The sequence below is a fragment of the Phalacrocorax carbo genome, chromosome 3, assembly GCF_963921805.1.
Source record: "Phalacrocorax carbo chromosome 3, bPhaCar2.1, whole genome shotgun sequence".
NCBI classification, from domain to species: domain Eukaryota; kingdom Metazoa; phylum Chordata; class Aves; order Suliformes; family Phalacrocoracidae; genus Phalacrocorax; species Phalacrocorax carbo.
Genome location: NC_087515.1, coordinates 7038404 through 7061975, shown reverse-complemented (window position 1 = coordinate 7061975; position 23572 = coordinate 7038404). Strand labels below are relative to the sequence as shown.

The following is a 23572-nucleotide window of genomic DNA, read 5'->3' as shown; positions in this document are numbered from 1 at the left end:
GAGATTAATTTATCTTATTTCAAACCCATTTTTACAGTTACATGATAAGCTGTAAGTGAAGAAACTAATGTCAAGCAGCAAAACATGAAAGAGTGTTTGCAGCAGAAATACAACAGCACAGTTCTTAAAAACTACTTAAAATACACATGTACTTTCTTAGTGGGTGCACTTCATATACAGCACAAACCCTCTGACTACTCACTGACAGAAGAAACATTGCAAAAAGTTGAGCTGCCTGGAATGAATTGTTTTTGATCCTGGTTCTACTACCCCACAACTGCCATGAGAAGCATCACAGACCACTGATGTTTGCCATCAGATTTCATATTAAATTAGGGAAGTACCTAACAGTAGGAAAAAAACCACACAATCACAGAATGGTGGAGGTTGGAAGAGACCTCTGGAGATCATCATGTCCAACCCCCCTGCTTGAGCAGGCACACCCAGAGCAGGGGGCACAGGAACATGTCCGGGGGGGTTTGAATGTCTCCAGGGAAAGACTCCACAACCTCCCTGGGCAGCCTGTGCCCCTGCTCTGGCACCTGCACAGGGAAGAAATTTTTTCTCATATTGAGGTGGAACTTTCTGTGTTCCACCTTGTGCCCATTGCCCCTGTCCTGTCACTGGGCACTACTGAAAAGAGCCTAGTCCCATCATCCTGACACCCTCCCTTTAGATATTTATAGGTATTGATGAGATCCCCCCTCAGTCTTCTCTTCTCCAGGCTGAACAAACCCAAGTCTCTCAGCCTTTCCTCATATGGGAGATGCTCCAGTCCCCTGATCGTCTTGTATATTGATTCTGGGTTGGCATTTTGCCATCTATGCCAGGCAAAAGGTTCATTTGCACAACCACAGAAGCAGAGCTGGAACAGAAATGTGACAGACAAAAGCCCAGAAGCTGGACTGGTTTTCTCCATCTGTTTTTGCCCACCTACCCAGCACTGATACCTGCAATATAAGTATACCACATACTCAAGAAAAGCTGCTTCTAATTCCTCACTACTCCTACACACAGCTGTGGAGCTTTTCACTTAAAAAAAAGGCATGTTTCCATTTCAGGTGTTTGCTTGCTTCATTATCACTGCTGACCAAGGCAATTACTGATAAGGGACATCATTTGCAGTCACTAAACAAGAGATTTTGGCCACAGCTTTTCATGTCTGCTGGGAACTTTGATTTTGGCTAACAACAAACATTCAGACTGTCCCTTACAAATCAAATTCTGATGGTTTAAAAACACTTCACCCAGTGGTGATCTTTTTCTTTCACACGTTAGTATCCTTTTGGGCTAGCATCAATGCAGCTACAAAGCTGAAGCACAGCTGGCTGCTTTTCAGAGGGCAAGAAAGGAAGGGGTATACCTTTGAGACTTTTAAAGTGTGTAATAGGGAGAACTGAAAGGCTAAAAGTCCCTGCTTGTGAATCAGTGCCCTCCTCTGTGGCTATATCTGGCAGTGAGCGAGGATGCTGTCTTTTCCTTGCCAGTCATGGAATTTCCCTCTCGGGGAAGATTGTGTATATTCTTAACCTTCCAGGGCAGGGCTTTGTTTTTAGGTTAAGCAGCTAGAGGTTAAAAAACCTCACAGTCTAATGCTGGAAGCACTGCAGTCCTGAAGCTCCTCTCTCACACAGCTTCCTCTGGAGAATGCAGCCCCCGGTTGTAGTGGTGGTACATTTATAGCTTTTATTAATAGCTCAAAAGTCTTTAAGTGATGGTCATGTGTCTTCCTTTCCTTCCCCACCCAAAGCCTGTTTAATAGTTTCATCTCTGCTCACCCATTGTAGTGCAGGTAAAATATTCTTGTGGGGTTTGGGCTTATGACGAAAGGTATGCTCTTATACGCTGCCTGCTTGCGGGACAGTATACACATGTTCTCTTTTTGCTCAGCTTAGTCAGAAGGAACTTCTGCTTCAGTGCAGCCTGTGTGACCTTGATGCTGGCTTGCAACCAGCAAGGCTTAGAGGCTTCCAAGGCCAGGCTCCTCCTTGATGGAGTTTAGCAAAAAAAAAAAGCACTGTCACGCTTTCATGCCCACACACTCCCGTACGTGCCAGGATGAGCTGTCATGGCCAGTCAGTTGTGCAGCTCTTCACATAATGATCTTCCATCCCCCTTATTAATATGATGTGGCTGGAGAAACGGCTGCCTCTTTTGACAATAGAAGCATTGTGGCTGAACTTTTGAATAAGCACTGATGGAGATGCAGGCTGTGTCTCTCAGGGCAGGTTTAGGGTCTCCGCAGCTGCAGAAAGCATTCCTAACACACTTAATGGCAGAATGTATCCTTCCAGCTCAACTACAAGGGCACCTACAAGGCATGAATAAGTGTATGGGGTTTTTTTCAGAAAAGAGAAAGGCAGGGCAGGAGAGGTGCTACCAGATTGCACCAGCGACTGTTCAAAATCCTGTTGTGCCTAATCTCCACTTTGAGGCTAGTCCCTTAAAATGAGCTGTGTGTAGTCTGGCTTGGTCAAGGAAGGCATGTGCCAGGGTGTTCTGTTCTTTCTGTGTCTGGCTGGATACACCCCTAAGTTTTTCTTTGAGCTTAAAATCAAACTTCAGATGAATGTAGTGAGTTTTGTCTTGTTGAACAGGACAGTCTGTTTGAAACTACTGCATTTTCTATGTGGTTTCCTCAGAAACCATACAGTGACTGAGGTTTGTGTGTAACAAGGCATGCACACATGGCACAGCAAGCCTCATCCAAACCCAGTGACTGTAAGAAATCCCCAAGCCTGGGGAGACATGCAGAGGACTGTTTAAATATGAAGTTGGGCTGGCACAGGCTTTGCCTTGAGCTGTTTTGCCATAGTGACTAACATCTTGAAAGCTGTGCTGAGTAAAGGTTGCTTAAGATTCTGGATCTCTGATAGGATTTTATCAATTTTTTCCACATCTGAAATTATTCTGATTTCTGAGACGTGTGCCAATACATGGACTGCAGTCCTACCTCTCTGTTGCCTTGTTTATGTTGCCATTATCTTATTGCAGAAATGCCAATACCAGGCAATAAGGTCTGAAGCTTATATAGAAAATGAGGGGAAAAATCAAACAAATGAACATTCAGCAATGAAGAAAAATAAAATTCAGTAAGTGTAGACTCCAGCCCCTGTCTGTAGGCCATCCATCTTTCTGTCATCCATCTCTCCATCAGCATTTGAGCAACTGGATCTAATGAAGGGTGACCCTGCCCATGGGACAGGGATTGGACTGGATGATCTTTAAAGATCCCTTCCAACCCAAACCAAATTCTGTGATTCAATGATCTTCCACTAGCCTGTTACAATGAAGATTCAGGACCTCAGCTGTGGGTGTGCACGTATTTCACCACTTCAATTGCCCTGTATAAGACAGGAAACGAGGTCAGCTTTATTTATATGGCTCTTTTACATAGGCTAACCCCATTCATGCTAAGATATCTAGATATTAAACCAAAATACTACTGAAGTCCTTCATCAACAGATCTGAATAAGAAAGAAAAGGCTAGACCAGATTCAAGAGTGTTCTGTGTTAGAAATGCAGTAGGCAAGAGTCAGGGTGGACATGGAGCTGTTGTGGGGAGGGTGACCACTCTGCATGAGTAATTCCAGTAACAATACATAAACGTTTAGGAATAGAAACACTCCAAGAGCCATATGCAGGGTGCTAAAGTAGTCACTTCATAGGCATTGATTAAATATCACAAGTTCCCTTTGCTTGAAAAAAAGACATTTTCAAGCAGTTTTCAGGAATAAAGCCTTGCCACAAACATCAGTAACAGATGAGGTTCAGAGCTTCTGCCTCTCACCTTTAAAGCCAGCCAGAGGCATGTTCACAGACCTGCCCTATACCACACTGACCTGCAGCCCAGGCTTTGTGCGAAACTGTCCTCTTTGTTCTTGTTGCCTATGCATACCATCAGGGGCCAGCACACTTGCTGGGGACCTGGCTAGTGTATGCTATGCTTGTCTGCCAGCCCATACTCCTGGATTTCCTTCCCACAGAAGCCAGAGCACAAAGGGGCATGAATGTATTTGTATGCCATGTGTTTACCAGGGAGCATCCAGCTCTTGCCCCTTGTGGTTTGGGTTATGGCCAAGGTATGCACACAGACCCACTAACTTGAAAGCATTCCTGAGGCCACCAAAATAGATGCAGCTTCTCTGTTCCCATCCTGACAATTTCTGCATCAGCTGCGATTCAGCGTGAAGTCCACACCCCTCAGTCAGCCATCACAACCTGCATGTCCCATTCCCTCACCAGGCCAAGTACAGCCCACCCCAAGCCTGCTTTCATTGTACTGCCCTTCTACCAAACACAGTTTCTGAAGTACTTGCTCCAGATTATTGCCTCTCCAGCTCTATCAAAACCCAACTGGATAACAAAATTTCCAGAGCAAGGGCAATGTTAATATTTGACCTGTTGATACAGTACTGTGTTATCCTGAATAGTCAGCAAATAACAAATTTCAGTTTCAAATTACTTTGCTTTCCTATCCTGATTTCAGATTGTACATTTTTTCTTTAGGATAGAGACAACCTCTCTCTCTTCTTCTGTCTAAACAACTGCCCCTGACTGAGGCTTTTAGGAATTGTCACAATAAACATAAATTTATTGAGCACTTCCTCAGCTTTCTGGACTTTACTCCCTTTGGGGAGCCTTCAAGTAATTCCTGACAATCCCTCCAGCTCAACAAGATCCCAAACAAATCTCTCTACCTAAACACAAAGCTACCATAACCTTAACTCTATGGAGTAAGGGGAGGTTATCTGTGAGCTCCCAAAGACATCATTAAGTTGAATCCATTTTCTCTACCTCTTTCCCTTCGCAACTCTTCTCTCATCTTCCCAAAACTTTTGAGTCTTTTATTACCACTGACCTCACGGATTAACATACACCCAGTCCCACTCATTCTTGTCACAATAAACCCATCACTCTGATACTTTTACCAAAGCACTGGATCTGAATTCACCTAGCAATACAACTATTAACAACCTGTAAGCAAATCACCAGGGTGAGGGTTTTCTGCTTGCATTTGAAATATTTGCCTTTGACAAATGTCTAAAAATGGTGCTTATGTTGGGAAATGACACAGACTTCTAAATGTCACAGGAAGAATCTGGCCTCAGAACCATCATCATAAAACACTGCTATATAAATATGAATAGCTGAGATATGAGCACCACATTATCAAAGATGTAGTGTTTCTCAAAAAGCATGGCTACTATTCTTTACCACATTGAATGTTTGCATAGTTCTTACCTGTATTTCAGTAGCTCTGGGGAATATTTTGACTTAGCTTTGAAAATCACCTGCAAAACAGAAAAATATTGCATCAAACACAGGATACATTTAAGTAAAGACAGACACTGTGATCCACAGAAATCCTGTCTCACAGGTCACAAGAGATGTAGTGATAGGTTTCATTAGATAACAGATTTGCATTTATTCCTTATCCATGGCAGGCAAGCTCTAAGCAAAGTATTAAAACCACTCAGCAGGAGATCATGCTGTACTTGTATATAAATTGTCTACACCATTATTTCCTCTTACTCTGTGAATAATCACAGATTTTAAGAATAAGGTCCTTCATACCAGTATTCGCAAGAGGACCAATGCCAGTATAATCATAGAAGCAAGTAATTATTAGGCTCTTACATGACCTAACAGTACATGTCTCTTACATAGGTCCATACTGGGTCAGATGCTATATTCTCATGAAGAGCCTGTCATAGTACCCTGGCCTTAAATTGAACATATATGTTTGCATCCATGGTACATTGCCAAAAGGATGCCATTGAAAACCAAAATCATTGTTTTACTCTGAGGTAGATATTTGGCTTCTGCTGACTGTAACAGAAAAGACAAAATAATGACATATATTCTGCAATGCAGCTAGGTAATATCAGTCACGGGTGTTTAACCACCATCAGAAATTACACAAAAATATATTAGCATATTTTATATCTTGTTGATTAAAAAAATTACAGGGAAGCATCGCTGCTTTTTCATAAGCTAGTATGGTTTCCAAACACACTCAGTTTACAGATGTTCATTTAAACCAACACTGAAGCACGTTGATTGCTAGTATTACAAAAAACATGCTGTATGACTTATTCTGGGTTGCTTCCTAATTGTTTTCTCCTCAAGCTATCCTGCCTTATCCATTTCATTTGGTTTTGCATGCCTTTTACTAGAGTTTGCATAATATTTGCTATGATTATCATTCTTTCCCAAGGAAACAGGACTTACATGATCACTATGAATGTGTAGGCATGTGTCTGCCTGTCAACCTGTTTATCTGTCCCCCCACTAATCTTAAAATACTCTGGTCAGAGAACTGATGGAAAAACACTTGAAGCATCAAAGACATGATTCTTTATCACCATCCTAAAATTAATGACCCACCAGAAGTAAGGAACCCTACAAATGCATCTGATATATGACCTCCTTGAGGAGAACCCTGCATAATGATCCTACACACCACCCAGTATGAAAGAGTCTGCAGAGCAAAGTATCGTAAGAAATGCCCCAGTTATGGAAACAGCTCGAAGTCAAGCTTGAGACACAGATGTGGAGAAAATCAGGCTTCACTTGTTCCAGCACTCCTGGAACAACTTGTCATTTAATTCCCATTCACTATAAACAGCTGCCTTGACATGGAAATTATTTTTGTGACGCATCAGCCTGCTTAGCACTAGCTGAACCAGCAGAGAACACTGAGCTTTTCAGAAGGCCCTAGAAAAATAATAGCTGAGAATAAAATTGAAAAGTTGGGGGGAAAAAATCCCTAAAAATATTGTGCAACCATTGATACTGTTTTCAAATAGTTAACATCTCTGGCAGTATCCCTTACAGAAGATTTTTGTGATTCATTTTCCAAATTCCTGAAGCATGAATTCTTACAGGAGTTCAGGAAAAAGTTTTAGGTTGTTTTATTTACTTGCTACTGAAAGGAGAGGTACAAGAGGCTTGTGAATGTTCTGCATTTCAGTGGTGCACAAGGAGAAGCTGTCAGTTATTAGAGAAGAGTTGGGGTTCAAAATACTTCCCATGTACTTTTTGTACAAGAGGTGTTACCTACACTGCTCATTCTGGAAGACACTGTAGGCAAGCAGGAGGGAACAGATTCCTGACTTCAATGAAACTAAACAAGTAAAACTTGTCTCTAGGGCCATTCCATGGTCCTCACCTGTTCTGAGTTGCACTTACTCACACATATTGTACCGTTAATTTTGACAGCTTTCAGGAGTAGACTGGACAGAAGTGTTTAGAGCCTGTGCAAAGAGCTCCACAAGACAAGCAATTTGCAGTGGGCATTGAGTTGTGTTGGATCCACAAAACCTAGAAAATTCACAAGTTCCTGAATACCATCTCCTGTGGTTCCCCCAAAATGATCCACTTATCCCTATATTGTCACAGAGCAATCTTGTCACGTATACCAGTCCAAGACTGCCCTACCCAGCAAAAGCTCAATGGATAACTTAGCTAAAACCAAACATGATGTTCCTGCCTCAGATTCAGCAGGATATCCAAATGTGAGACCACCAAAATAGCTGTTACTGTGATTCCACATTTTGTGGACCTGTCCCAGCTGATAAATGCTTCTGAATTTTATCAGAGCAAAATGACTGTTAAGAAAGAAAATGAACACTGCATAGAAAATGGATGCTACATAGAATGAAAGCTACAGTATAAGGCATGGACACTCTTACAAATTCACTGCTAGACAGGAACACAGGTGGCCAAGTTCTGCCACCTTAGTTAAACACTGATGGGGCCTTATTTCATGAGTAGCCTTGCTGGAAGCAATGTGATTGTCACAGAATAAAGGGCTGTTCAGTGGGAGTAAGGATGTCAGAAGCTGATAATATACATTACATGCGTGGGTGCAGCTTTTTGCTTTTAACAGTCATTTAGCTCAAGAGATGTGTTGCTCAATGGCCCCTCCCCGCAACAGTGTTGTTGAGAAAGCTTCCAGTCAATATCTGAGTCATCTAACCAAGTTTTCCAGCAAACCAGAGCAAACCAGGCTATTCCTAAGAATAGACTAAACAGCAAGCAGAAGGCAGACTTTTAAAAAAAGACCTTTCAGAGAGCCCCAAGATGAACAGCAACACAGAATACTCACTGAAATTCCTTGCTAATTTTCTAATGTCTAACGGGTTACTTTTTCTTCTTAAAAGTGTTCCCATATTTGCTTGTTCTTTAAAGGAGAAATATCCTGTTTTGACTTCTTGTTTTTGCTGAAGGAGTGGAAATGTCAAATGAGATTCTCACACTCCCTCCTCCACTCCCCTGAGGTATTTGTCTGGCTTATAAAACTGCAGCAGTACAAAAGGACTCCAAAAAGCCCTTCATACAGCCAGGGAAAATTTCTGTTGCAGGAACTGATGTAAACAGCTGACCATAAAGACATTTTACCATGCTTTAGCAGAGGAGCAGTGGGGATGGCATGGGAGTCCATCAGCAGCTTGGCCGCAGAGAGCTCTGCACAGCTGCTGGGCAGCAGAGAAGGCAGAGAGGGCCAGGCTGTGGTAGCTTAAGGGGGTTCCAGCTACAGTTATGAAAGTTAAATCAGAAGCCACTCTGACCCTGTAAGTATCGATGAAACAGGTGTCAAAGCCAAGTCACGTATTCCCATGGCAAAAGAAAAAGAAAATCTCACCAGAGCAATTTTCAGTCCATGCTCTCATTTAGCTGAACTGACATGATGGCTGGCACAAACCTACACTGTACCTCTAGTGCTAGTAGATCAATTAACTTTTACAGGAGCCGCAGCTCAGCTTACCAAAAAGCCTCAGGTATGTGTTAAGTGCTTGCATGTGTCTCAAGCTGGCTCTCTGCACAGGAATGAAGTTCAGCTTTATTTACCAGTTCTCATTTCAAAAACTCTATAAGGAGCATAGTGTGTACTTTTCCTTCCCAGTTCCTTTCATCACGGCCCCTCTCTTCCTCTGTCACACCTCATGCAAACTTCTCTTTGCAACCTGAAAATATGCCACAACTTCTTTCAGGCCCAGAGTCCCTCCCCATCAGCACGTACACCTTTCCTCTGCTGTGTATCTTCCACTCCCAGGCCCACCTTCCCCTTTCACTTTTTCTCCCATGCTCATGCTTTCATTGGGATCGGATTCCCCAAAATATGCAAGCTTTCCCTCAACTCTCTAAACTCTACACAGTTTGCAGGGCCTACAGACATGAGCAACATGACTCACTGCTATATTCAGCCTTGTGTAAATTGGTAAAAATAGTCCTGAATGGACAGGGACCATTGTGGGGCTGGCAGCCACAGTAAACTTGCATGTGTGCCTTTCCTATCAAATTATTTTCTAAGTCAAATGACCTCATTCTTCACATCAGAGGCTGACAGCCAGCCAATCTGCAATTTGCCTCCTATAGATCCAACACTGAGGACAATGTTTTATGCCAAACATATTTGCTGATGCTTTACCATCCATAGTTAGACTCCTGTGTAGTTCTAGGTACATCTAAGGCATGCTTTAAATTAATAACAAGCTTTGTAAAATATGGTTTATTCATTTCTACTAAAAAATAAATATTTCTCCTAAACAAAAAGCCCTCTCGGTTCCCTCACTGGAGGTATTACTTTTTAAATGCTACCCCAGTAAATAGAGGATGAGAACTTCTCTTAATTTTCTTCCCAGAGCTAACACATACCCCAGTTCCACTGAGATACATGTAACATCTCCAAAAGCCTTGTGCTGGTTTTACCCCGCCCTGCCAGGCACTTCCAGCATGGCCAGCTCAACTCTAAGCTGTCTTACTCTGCACAATTTCTCTTCATTTGAAAGTCCCTGATTTTATCAGCCCTGCCTGGGAGGCAGGGTAAGCTTCTCAATCTGGATGCCAGAGAAAAGGGAAGATGGTTAGGGAGGAGGAAAGAGAGGTAAATCTGCCCACCAGCCCTTCTCCACCCATACAGCCTCAGTTATTTAGCTCAGCACCACATTCCGTAGGTACTAGAGAAGTTCCCAACCTGATGATTAAACCTAGAATGCACCAAATGATTTGCTGTGCCTGGTCACAGGGGAGGCTTGGGATTTCCAGCATCCACTCACAGTCTTTGGCCCTGACCTTGTTTTTTGAGTCTGTAACCCTCCATCATAGCCTCCCTCCTGCTTCATTTGTATCCTGTTCTCCAGGGATATGTAAATTTTGAAGCAAACAGGACAAAGTGCAACAGGTCCTCCTCTGCCCACCCCTCACACACACCAAAAAAGGCAACTTCTTATTTTATTTCCCTGACCTCTTTAAACTTTTGCCCACAGCACTGACTGTAGTGCCTGGAGACTCATTTGAGTCTCCCCTTGGCACGGGCAGGGAAGATTTGGCTAGGCAGGACACAAATAAAATTGTGTCTGAGTCCTGGGATCCTCACTGTCTGGAGTCACTTAAAGTGGAAAATATGTTATTTGCCAATTTACAGTCTTAGCTTTATCAAGTAGCAACATAAACCCGTGGGAGCTGCAGGTGTGAAGCAAACATATATGGGCTTTTCGGTCTTTGTAGGTGGAAACACACACTTTAGCTCCCTATCTGATGGATCAGGATCAGGGAGCTGCTCTGGCTTGGTACAATGCACTTATGTGCCAGTGTTGGGCTACCGTTTGAAAGTGCCACTGGATCTCATCCTCACCTGAGATTTATTTTAATGATTTCTAAGTAGGCAAAGGCTTATCCTGAAAGGGTAGGTCATCTCATTTGTTTTTTATTTAGAAAAGGATGAATAGAGACACAGGATTAATAAATTCTAATAAATTTAGTGCTCTCATTAGAAGTCATACGTATTTTCTGCAGTATGTGATTTCTGAGAGGAGCTAGTATTACATAAGCCTTACCTGCAGCAGCCTTATCTTCTATTCTGACATTAGTATGGCATCAAGACCATAGCGAAGGACCCTGAATTTGGCTCTTAATCCAAAGATCATTAAGAAGTTGTTCTGAGTCAAAACTAGTTTGACTGTAACTTCTCTTTCGTCCGCTGGTCCCCCACTTTAGCAACCTGCCCTAACGTGTTACAGCTCTTTCTGCTGTATGTGCTGATGGTGATGCTCAAGCCTGGGAACAACCCCTGCTGTGCTGACACCATCATGGTTTACTAGTCTTGTACACACAAAATAGAGTCTAAATTTGCATCCCCATTGCTTTGGGATACCTGTTGGAAAGAGAATAGTTGTGGCTAACTTTCTGTCAAGTTCAAAGGTGCTTATTATTCTGAAAAATGCCCTCGGGTACTTGCTGAGTGAGTTTTTTTGCTTGGCCAGGAGGATTTGCAATATTTTTGGAACCACTTTTTCTTCTCACATCTGTGTCTACAAGCTTTCCTAGCAGTGCCACATGTCTGGGTGCTGTACAGCAGATAACAAACACCTGCAAATTCCAGAGACCCACGAAGTCTGTTTCAGTCCTCTGTCCCTATACTATACATAGATCACTTCTTTCTCTCTAGCTAAGCACCAGTTAAATAGCATGGTTTTCATGCAATGAGACACAGCTGCAGACAGTTCTTGCCTTCCTTCTAGAGAAAGAAGGATAAAAGTTGTTTCTGTCTGTGAAGTTATAAGCCATTACTGAAAAAAAAATTCTCCCCACCCCTTTCACACTAGTTCTTGCTTGCCTTCTGTGGAAAGCTAGATGCACATTAAATACGGAGTCTCAAGAAGATGCTGAATTTCAAGCCAAACCACCTTTTAATGGTTAGAAGTAAAGAATTAATAACAGTGAATTAAAAATAGGGGCACTTATTCTGTGTCTTACATTATATTCCAACAATGGCTGTGCTTGTATTTCTTAAGGCTTTGTTTTGGCTGGGGAGATATTTGAGATGAGATTTCACTGGGAGCAACCAGCATTAAAGCAAACAACAATACTAATAATATGCCCGCCTACAGTGGCCCACGAGCTTTAAAGATTATGACGCACATCACAGGCTCTGCAAGTCCCTCACAAATACTGTTTCAAAAGCCTCACAATGGCTCTTCAAGACAGGTAACTATTACACTCTTTTACAGAGGGGCTCAGAGGAAAATCATGAGGACTCATGGTGACAAAGCAGAAATTGTCTCAAAGGCAGAACCAATAGCCTTAGGATTTTTTCTGTTTCCAACCACTGACTTGTACTTCCTGAATGATATCATACAGCAATGCCAAAAATAAGTTAAAAGGGCATATGTGTGTATTCTGTATGCTTTCTTTTTAGATCTTCCTTAGATGAAAGGAATCAGTTACCTGCAGCGCTAAGCCCCCGAATGATGGCACTCTAATGCACAGAGTGCAGGCTGCTGTGCCCCCTCAGTGCTCATGCTAGCCTCAGCTTCTCTTGGCAAAGAGCGAGGATGCTGCATTCTACCTCCAGACTTCCACAGCAGCGCTACGTGTGTGTCTGAGGTAAGAATCTGACCTAGGGCTATGACTTGGTCCCAGCCACTGTGATGGGGATGGACTGTGTGATGATGGACACTTGCCCCTGGGGAACTGCACCACTATCAAATGAGTCTCACAATAGCTGTGGGATGAAGTATAGGTCACCATATGCCTGAGCTGGATTTGAGTAGCATGTAGATGAAAGGTTCCCGTAACCCCTTAATATATCTCAAGCCCACTCAAGGAGTGGAGCAGGTGAGTTATCAGTTGTTTCAGACACTGAATCCAGAAAAGTAAACCTAAGCACTAAACTGTGTATGTGGTTCTAAGTATTTAATACCCTCCACAACTCAAGTGATCTTTTTACAGCTGTCATGCTTACCGTTGCTGCTTTTTCAGCTCTGGGATGGCAGCTCTCACAAGCAGCCTGATCTCTCCAACCAGGCTGTTCAGAATTGACAGGCCTGTAATCACTACAGAGTACTGTTAAACACTGTAGGCACTACAGAAGCACCCAGACACCGAGCTGGTTCCAAGTGGGGCACACAGCAACACCCAAAGCATCCTGAGCACTGCCGGGGGTGCTCCAGCACTGGCTGGTGCTCCTCTGGCCAGCTACCCCTGCACTTGGAAAACAGACTTTGTCAAAGGTCATCTGAGTGCAGGCCTGGATTCCTGCCCCAGGCACCATAGTGGGATTGAGGAGATAGAGAATCCACTCCCTGCCCTCCCGCAAGCTTCTTGTGAGATCTTAGGCAAGCCTGGCAACCTTTCTTTGCCTCAGCATGCCAATATCCCATCCTGCAGCCCAGTGCCAAGATACCCAAGCTCACCATAAATACTTCCAAGCAAGTCTGACTGCAACAACCTGGAACACTGTGCAGCCTAACTCATCTGGCTTCTTAGCTGTCCATAGCACAGATACACTATCAAGACCTCTTTTGGACATGGAGATACTATTTCCATTAGCTCTATACAGCTAATTTACCTTTACATCACAGCATCCTTGAAATAGAGGGTGTATCTCTGTATAGCACTTTGCACTTACTGGGGTCCAGAGTAACTGCTACTTGTAATACAGATCATTATAGCAATTTGGGTCCACAGTAGGACTCCATCAACAGTTTTGACTGTGAGACACAGAATAGAAATTGGACTCAGAAATATGTTAGCCGGCTTATGAAAAACTGGGGTGAGGCATTGCCAGCAAAATTAGAAATTACAGTTCTGACTGCACACAGAGATCAGATCTGCTAAGCCAGGTGGTTTATGAAGTCTAGTAACAACAACAACAATAATAAATAATAGAGCAGCATTTTGGATGTCCAGCTTTCAAGCTCTCCTATACATTTTTTCCCTGAACATCTAAATTAAATGACAGCCCCTTAATAAACAGTAGGTATATTATTTGCCATCCCTGAAACAATCACTTCAGGCTCCAGTTTCATTGAAACACTGATCACTTGCATATAGACCAAAAGTTAAAATTCCTAACTAAATAACTGAAATTTGCTTTTTGCATTGCAAGGTACTTTAGGAAATTACATTTTTCTCACGATTCTTACAAAATAATGCTTTACCATTCCATCAGATTTAATCAACCAAATATCTGTTGCTTACCTGTGTGAAGTAAAGATTCATCAGGGTCAGGGTGAAAAACTGGAGGCAGACTGGGAAGCAATAGAGAAGCCAGAAGATGAAGGGGCTGAGAGAATTTGCTGTGACAAAGTCTTTGAAGTAAAATGAAAAGAGCACAGTCCTAAGAGAGGCCCAAAACAAGCACAGAAACAGAAAGACAGTTTGGTAACTGAATCTCTTGTGCCTGTAGTGAAGGACCAGCCAGAGCTGGACGTAGATGAACACAAAAAGCAGTGAATAAAAAACAGTATATACAATGGTCAGGCCCAACTTCACATACGGAGGGACAGCTGGCGTCAGGGTCGGCGGAAGGGTGTCATTTTTCAGTGGGTCCCACTCAGGGGCCTCCATTTGATATCAGGAATCCTCAGAATTATTTATTAAGTTTGGCTGCCGCTGTTGCCTCCTCCTCCTTCTCCTTTCATCTTCCTACAGCATAGGAATCAAGAAAATGAAAGAAAACAAGCTGCACTTCCTCTTTGGCAGCTCACTGTGGGCTGGTAGCACATGATCACAATTCAGAATGATTCATTAGGACTGCCTTTGTCAGCAATTGGCAGGGAACAGCTCAGAAAGCTGCCCTTCACTGATGTTTGTGCATGGATCTTTACCATCCTTAAGAAACAAAGAAATCCACCAGCCCCTGAATGGTTTACTGCTGATTTTTTTTTCCTAGGGAAAGGTATCTGGATTTTAAATTAGTTAAGTAATGTTCTATTTTCTACAAGAAGCAGGTACCTGACATTTTCCCAGTGGCAGCCACATCATATCTTTGTAGGATATTTTTGTCTTCTTACCCATTTAGCAAGTATTTTATTTAGCTGAATTTCATTAGGAATAATTTTAAGTACCTTAAAGTACTCATGAAATTCAAACCACTGTAATAAGCTGTAATAGTTCAGCTCTGCATTGCAGAAACCTTTGTGTTTATGAGGAAATACACAATCTGCACAGCAAATATAACATATTCAGTACCTTTTTTTTCTTCTATCACAAGACATTTCATTAGGGTGGGAGAAAAGGCACATCAAGGCTTTCAAACGTGGTGTATACAGGAACAAAAAAAACCTTGAATACCCAAATTCATCAAAGCATACATGGAGCTACAAGTTCTTTTCTTCCTGGTTGTTGTCTATTTGTGCCATTGCTGTGGCAACAGCTGACCAGACACACCTTCTCATAAGTGTGCAGATATGCCCTTGGGATTAAATCTATAAGTTAATAGGCGCTATGGCAGGCTGCTGGGTTTGACTCAAGGGGGTGAGAAGTGAGAACTGAAACTGAGTGGTTTAGACACTCATAGCGTGGTGGAAATGCTTCATATATCTCTAGGTCATGTATAGCGTCATATACCATCAAATAACAAGGTTTTTAAAAGATACCTTGGTTATGGCTGGAGCACTGCCATGTTATATTCTATAATTTTTAATAAGCCGATTATAAGAAGTGATTGTTACCTGGAATAATCCCCAGGGAGGACCCCACATGTGAAAAAAGATTCCTTTAGTGAAGGAGTCCATGCAGTGAATTAACACAGTGCTCAGGGCATGCAGATACTGATACTGAGTACTAACTAAAATAATGATTTCCATTATTAATGCCTCACCCCAAGAGGAGTTCAGAACTACTATTTTGTTGAAAAAGACAATTATTATAATAGTATTTATTAATATAGATGCAATATATATAAGTTTAGATAGTTCTTTCAAAAGATCTCTAGGTGAAGCCCATCCTGCCCTAAAAGTACCTCCCCCCAAACACAGAATCACAGAATCCCAGGTTGGAAGGGACCTCAGGGACCATCTAGTCCAACCTTTCTAGGAGGAGCACAGCCTAGACAAGATGGCCCGGCACCCTGTCCAGATGACCCTTAAAGGTGTCCAACGTGGCCGAGTCAACCCCTTCCCTGGGGAGGTTATTCCAATGGTGACTGTACTCACTGTGAAAAATTTTCCTCTGGTGTCCAATCAGAATCTCCCCAAGAACAACTTGTGTCCATTCCCCCTTGTCCTCTCCATGTGACTCCTTACACTTAAAGCTATGTTCCAAAAATCCATGTTTAAGTACTGAAACATAAGCAGTTTGATTTTAAAGGTGCTAAGCAAACTCAGCTCCCACTGACTGCAAAGGGATCTGTGGGTTCTCAATGTTTCTGAAAAATCAGGTCACTTCTATTAAGGTGTTTAGATATGATTTTAAGAGCCTTACCAGGAGCAGTCAGCTTTGGAAATCCTGGATAAACAGCTCACAGAAGCAGGCAGGTACACGGCATTGAGTGACTGTGTCGATTCGACTACGTATAGAAAAACACAGAACATACAGTGGATGATGGGAAAGAGGAGAGGGGATAAGAAACGTCCAAGTACTAAAAATCAGGTACATATACAGAGGTATGTTATAGCTTGCACAAAAAGTTAATTTTATGGCTTCAACATAAATAAACTTGGACTTAGTTTTAAATTAGCACCCACTCCTAGACCCTGAGTATTTCCTGGAAAAAAGTAAAATTGACTTGATACCAGTGTAGAACATGGAAAACTGAACCATTACTGAAGCAAGCTTATCAGAGAAGCTGTCTGTACTCAGGCCACCCCATCCATTAGGCAAAGATGGGGAAGATAAAGAGCCTGGACAGGAGTTTAGGCAATATGTATAACAAATAGAATAGATACAACAAAACATATTTCAATACGTACTACAGAAGGCTCCATCTCTCAGCTCAGGAAAACATCTCCCCTAGACTGATACATACTCCCTTCTAGCAGACAAGGAAAACCTAGCCTTTCCCAGCTCCACGAATAGGCCCGCCTTATACATCCCTTGGTCTCCACAACCCGAGTGCACACATGCACTATCTAGAGGCCAGAGTACAGAGTACAGTGATAATAAATTCAGTGGGTTACACACGACCTCTCTGCTCTCAGCACAAACTTTCTGGTTATGCTTATGGCTAACATTAACCCACTGTGGTCATAAGCACTCTATTGCTTTTTATCAGTGACCTATAACAACTCCTCACAGCTTGTGCTATAAGACATTAACCTGCTAAATGAGGGTAAAGCCTTCCATGGCATGCCATCAGCAAAACCACCAGGATTTTAAGACTGCCACATGCCTGAAATATACTACAAAATGTACAGAGAAGCAAGAACCCCTTTCCACTCAACAAACTGCTGTTTTCCCTCAGTGCCCCTGTGGATGTGATTGCCAACTCACACTTTGTGGTGCTGCATGTTGTAAATAGCCAGAGAAACCTACTGCTTCCTTGGTTAGGTGTTGCCAAGGGACAGCAAAGAACAGTGGTCACACAGTCTGTGTCACAGATGTGTGTCCTTGCCCGTAAGTGAGCAATGGTTGGCTGGGAAACTCTGCATTGCAGCATTACAAGAAACTTCTTAAAAAGCCAAACTTCCCGTGCAGCTCTCCAATGCTCAAGAAGTTCAGCCACCGCTTGGTCTTCAGCACTCTCCTGCTGCTGTCTAGGGATGTTGGGCAATTCCAGGAGACTTATTTGTGTTACTGTTTCTTTCTCAGGGTCATTGTCCAAAGGAATAAACTTGAGTGGAGCTCGAGAGTTCAAAAAGTTTCTTAGCCAGGCTGTCTCACTGCTATTTGACTTGAAACGAACAAAAGTAGATAAAATAAAGTATCTGGAATCTACAAATTGAACTGCTGCCCTGCTCCTGAGCAGAGGTCTAGAGTTCTCATCTTTGATGTCACTTGCAGTTAATGAATTTGCTGGCAAGACTGTTAGTGAACCACTGTGTGCTAAAGCACTCTACACCTAATGACTCTCACTAGCATGTTGTTCAAAAAGTCTTTTAGAAAGAGTTTTGTAGAAAGAAGCACTTCTAGAAAGGGGAGAAAATAAAGTAATTAAAGATTTTGTTAGATACCAAACCATCTTCATCTTTGATTTTATACGGTGGTAACCCAGAGAGTTTGTCCTCAGTTACACTGGCAGGTTTTTAATTCTTTTGAGGTTTCATGTTTTCTTGGATTGTGTTTCTTACAAATACCTGGCTTTCATGGTTTAAACCTCAAGTACTGAGCAAAGTATCACAGCTGGACCTTAAAGCTTGTCCTTCTTCAAAAGCTGCTTTACTCTAAAGTTGTCTGAAAAATTGTGAGAGGCCAGTTCGTCCAGTTCCACCCCAGCTGAGACATGCGAGGAAAGGTTACCAGATAGGTAGGCCTCTTGCCAAACCAAAGAAGAAAATGGTATTCTGGTTCAACATTTTCTTTTGCTCTGCACTCCATGAGGCCTATGATTACAAAACCCAACAGCAACATTTTGAAGGAAATAATTCTTGCTACTTCTACTAAAAAAACAAGTGGGACTGAGATCTGCTGTTGAACAAGACCCATCAACTAGCTGGTGGAGAGAGGGAGTATTAAGACCCTTTGAATTAGACAAAAGGTAGAGATACTGTGGAATTCACGATGACTTAATTAACTTGAATTTGTCACAACACTTACGCCTCCTCTTTCTTCATTTTGTGTCCCACAGAAATACCAGCTCACATCCTTGCAGTCCACTCATTTCAATTTAAACAATTTTTTGAAAGGCAAATTCTTCTGAAGCTTTTAGTAATGTGGCAATTAGAATAGAAAAGTTTAACTATGCGGCGTAAGCATACACCTTCTGCATCTAATACTTAGGCCATTGCGACTTGGTGCATTACATGACAAGATGTCAGGTTTGCTGATGAGAGATGGTAGTCAGGATACTGAAAAGAATGGACATTCCCTTGGAACAGGTTCAGGAATCTGATTTAACTACAGGGCAGGCACCTAAATGAGTGCCTGCTCAACATGATGGATGAATTAACCAGTAAATACTGAAACTGCAGTTTCTCACTTGTCTTTGGATTCCAAAAACCTTATATTTGAAGCTTTTTGAATGCTAGTGCATTGCAGAGCATGAGTACTTAGCCATAGAAAATACTGCTGATGGCATACTTCTGTCCTTCATTCGGTGTGGGCTCGTCTCCAAGTCATGGACTACGTCACCCTCTTTGGGATCCAGCGTCTCTGTGCCATTCAATGTTTAGCAACTCTGGAAAAAGCCAAACAGAGGGCTGGGAACCAGTTTTCTCAAGGGAAAAAATGTCCTTTCATTGTTGGGCTTTCTCTGTGCCTGGGCATGTTAGATTTCACTATTAATCCTGACACAGACCTCATACTCAAAACATGTCTAAATAAAGCCCTCATAATAAATCAGTATTTGTTATTCTAATCTCATTCAGGTCACACAGTGGCATACAAGAGTACAAATGTAGGGCCTTAACCCATAATCCTTAAGGCAGCCAAAGCTTCCATTGGCTTCAAATAAAGTAATGCGTCAAGGGCAGGAACCCACCCGCACAAACTAATCAGGGTAATGCAAGTAGCTTTAAACCAAGAAAACTGTGGTTTCATAATTTCAGCCAATACTTGACAGGAAGAAAATTTTCTAGAAGAATTAAATATGTTACTCAGTGAATAGGAGAAGGAAAGAGACAGATTCTGTGAAACAGTAGCATCAGAACATCAGTGCCTTTGTTTCATTTTAGAGTTTTGTCTCTATTAGCAGGGTGGTTATACATAGATTTCATGTTCTCCTGCAGACTTCCCCATTGCACAACACGCAATAGGAGCAGACTCAAGCTTGGAGATGCTGTCTGCATTCCAGACTGCTAAAAAAGTCTTGAACACCCTGAAATTTCTGTCCATGCTGCACGTTCCTTGGGGTTTAAAACAAGACTCGGCAATCTCTAGATCTAAGATTAAAAAGCACTGGAAAGGATTGTTGTTTTTCACTGCTTAAATCACTCTTTGCAGCCTTCAGTTTCCTGGATGCCTCCATAACCCAGAAGGATACTTTAAATCCATGCTAGCTCAAGTAGAATATATTGTCTCCTTTGCTAGCCTTCTCTGCTTTCTTTGACTTAGGATTTACCCCCTTCTTTGCACCCCTCCCTACCCCCCACTAGAAAAACCCATAAAAGAAGAACTAAAGCAGTTAGGTATTTCCCTTCAGTGGGGTTTCCCTTAGATATATCAGTCAGCTGGGTATGAGCTGACGGGAAAAGGGAGGTGCACCAGATGTGGACTGACAACAGAGGGAGGTGTATTTGAGTGCTGAAGATCACTTGGCCCAGCGCTTGGGGTTTCATACCATCTGTGGTGCATCCTCATAGAGAATGTGTCTTCTCTTCACAAGAACCTTCACAAATAAAGAATAAAGCCCATTTAAACAGGGATGATTTTAGCCACATCCAGTAAAGGGAGCAAATTATTTTTCTTCCCTTGGCTTCTGATACTTGAACAATATGAAGCATCTGGCTCACAGCTAATAAAGCCCCACATATTAGAAATCATCTGCTTCTGCCCTGATTATCTGCTTGTTCAAGCAGCTGAGAATTCAGCTGTAGAAGCAAAAAAGTCCTGAATCTTGCCGAATCCTTCTCAGGTTAATGCCTGGAGAGGGTTTTTAACTCCAGTATCATAAATCTACTCCAGCCAGTGCTGACATCCATAGTAGCTCAGAGGAGGGTGCGGTGTTAGGAATCAGGCTCACAGAGATGGTCTGAGCAGCATGAAGTTTCCTCACTTTCCTAAGCTGTGTTTGGCAAGGCTGTCCTCTGAATGGTTGCTGCAGAGACTTTTCAGCTGTAAGGCTGTCCTTGGAGTAGTGATGATGTTTTTGTTGGCGAGGGGCCTACAGAACTCCAGTCTGGCCTTTCTGGGATATAAAAACGGGGTGGAAAGGGGTAGCTGGTATGGCTGGAAGCAAAGGATTGAGTCTGGGACTGCGAGGTGATGTAGCTGTACAGAGGCACAGCAAATTCCTGAGCTATGTGTCAAACCTACAGCTCAGGGAGGAATTCCCATAGGATGAGGTTTCTTTGATCATTAGTAAATCTCTGCTTAAGATATCTGCAAAGACCTGTGAGACAAATATAACTCCTGGGGTAAAACCAAAGAGTAAACAAACCTTTAGAGCAAATTTGCATTCAACATTTAACACACATGATGCAGGCAACAGCACCCTTCCTTGCTCTGTATGTGTGTATCTCTTGTATATTGTATCCTACATTTTTATGTGTGTATTTGTGCTGTTACTTTCCTGGTGCCGTATGACCTGTACAAGCTGTCAGCCTACACCTGTGAGGGAAGGACTCTGGTAGCTCCTCCAGGTTCAAGTAGAGGAATGGGGGAGAGCTGGTACCTTACCTGGCAGGGCAGGAGGGCGTCATCTACAGCCCCGGGCTGAGCTGTGCCCTCACCCTCTCCGAGGTGCCCCTCTGTCTCCAGAAAGGAGGCAAACACAGTTAGAGACTCCCCACCTCGAGCCACCTGCCCACCTACACCAAGGGACAGGTAGGGCTTGTCATAGCCTCCCCTCACCGCCCTGCTCCTGCAGCGCCCACACCCCTCAGACCCGGGGCGATGGGAAAAGTGGGGACACGACGGCACCCCTGAGGCGGGCGAGAGCCAGAGGAGAGGCGGCTCCGCAGCACCCCCTCCCCTCAAACGAGGCGGGCAGAGGGGCGCGTCAGCACCGCCCCGCCCCGCAGCGGCTGCCCCGCCAGGCGCTCTCCCTTCGGCACCGCGGCGCCCCCTAGCGGCACGGCGCCGCGGCCGCAGCTCCGGCCCGGACCGGCTGGAACCGGCGGCGGGCGGGTGTGCTGCGGCGGCGGCGGGCCCGCCGGCCTAGGCGTAGCGCCTTCGTGTGGTGAGACTTGGGCGCGGCTCTGTGAGGAGAAAATGAGAAATGAGAGAGGTTTTACCAGCTGCTTATGATGGGCTTAAATCCCGTCTTTTTGGTTTTTGGTTTGTTTTTTTTTAAATCCTTCGGAGGGTCCGAGGGATCCAGCCCGTGTGTTGAGGGTCGTTTGTTTAATTACTTGTTAACGGCTGCCACGCGTGTATATACAGCATTCAGAGGTATATAGGGGCCAGGGGGGCAGTTGACCCTTCTCTGCCCACGGCCTGACAAGGGCACATCACGAGGAGATGGCAGCTCGTTGCTTTCTCCTCCAGCACGGTGTGCTCTGAGGGCATCTGCTTTTCTGTAACGCCCGCCTGTGCAGATGCCTGTTTTCTGAATAAAACTCCCCTGGACAAGGAAGCGCAGTTGCTATACAGGCTCATGTCCTTTAGCCAGCTCTGTTTAGCCGGGCAGTTTCCTGTCCCAACCAGCAGCTTCTCCCATCTGCCCCTGTTGCAAAGCAGTAACCAGCACCGTCCTGCTCTTCGTCCTGATGGCTTCTGCAGGTTCGTATTTGTTCCTGAGCTGTGGCTCAGTGGGAGAAATCGATTGAACTTTATCTCCTCCTCCCTAATGTCATTAAAACATACTTATGTGAAAAACAAGGTTAACAGTAGCTGGCTTAACAAAATACTGGTTTTATCTGTGGAAAAGTGCCAAGAATATGTTGTATGTTTGTAAAGGGAATGGCTTTTGCTTCTAACACTGTAAAATAGAAGATGATCATTTCATGAATTTAATAATCATGCAAAGTATTTACATTTGTTTATACCATGACAGAACATTAAATGCATTAGGCTTCATAATGGCCCAGCTGAATAAATTACCCTAGTGAGTGGAGCAGAGCAGAGAGCTGTAAAAGTGTGAAAATAGAAAATTGTGAAAAAAAGAGGAAAGGAAAAAGTTTGAAGAAACAGAGCTGCAGATGTTATTACAGGAACTACATTAAAGAAAAACTGCTTGGAGAAAGTAAGTACTACGCAGATCTCAACCTTTGGGGGGATTTTTCTAAAATTCTCACAAGCAAGTTTTTTGATGATATCATCATGTGGCTAGTGAAAATTTTGTCTTTCTCATTTCTCCTCATAAACCTGTGTCTATGTATGTTTGTTACATTAAATAAGCTTCTTAGCTACAATTATAATTCCTTAATAATAATATTTGATAATACAATGATAATAAATCCTAATTATAAAAATAAATAGGTAAGATTAGCCATATTAATATTACACATTATATTAAATTAAATATAATTTAAATTATAACTACAAAATTAATTATACTGTATGATTATTAAGTAATAAGATAGTAACTATTTAAAGATTAGGAAATGGTGAAATTAAGGTTGTCAGTGCAAGTTTTGTTTGAACATCTTTGCAGGTGCTTTTTGGTGTTACCTTTAGCAGTTGTTTTTCCCGCAGGATTCTTACTTCATTCTGAGGACAGGGTGGTAATACAACAAGTGGTTTAGGAGGAACCGGAGTTGCAAGGAAGTGATACAGTTGTTTGCAGGGTGCAACATACGTGTGAACTGGGGTTTGGTAAAGTAAGGGTTTGTGTAAGGGCATATCAGGTCTTGACAGCTACAGGATGAGGAGGGCCGAGGAGCTTTGCAGGGAAGAGGGGGTAGAAATTGTCCAGTGCTACATGCTGTGAAAGGAAGGATACAATGATTTAACAGCTGGGATGGAGGGGAGGGAGGGGGTGTTTACCCTGGACATACTTCTGTCATATCCAGCTGTGCTGGCTGTAGTTTATTTTGGAGCAAAATCCAGTATAATACAATGGCAGATTTCCAATCCTCTTATA

At 42.9% G+C, this 23572-nt stretch overlaps 1 protein-coding gene across 1 annotated transcript in view; it reads right to left on the bottom strand.

The window, feature by feature from the left end:
- The window catches only part of GPR137B (G protein-coupled receptor 137B), a 28806-nt gene extending 11940 nt beyond the window's left edge, over positions 1–16866 (bottom strand). Inside the window, exons 1-4 of the mRNA XM_064445748.1 lie at positions 16704–16866; positions 16216–16300; positions 13990–14436; positions 5245–5294 (exon numbers count right to left, since the gene is read on the bottom strand). Coding sequence (XP_064301818.1) covers positions 5245–5294; positions 13990–14358 — 419 coding nt within the window. The 5' untranslated portion in view covers positions 14359–14436; positions 16216–16300; positions 16704–16866. The remainder of the gene's footprint in view (positions 1–5244; positions 5295–13989; positions 14437–16215; positions 16301–16703) is intronic.
- Between the last annotated feature and the right edge of the window lie 6706 nt (positions 16867–23572).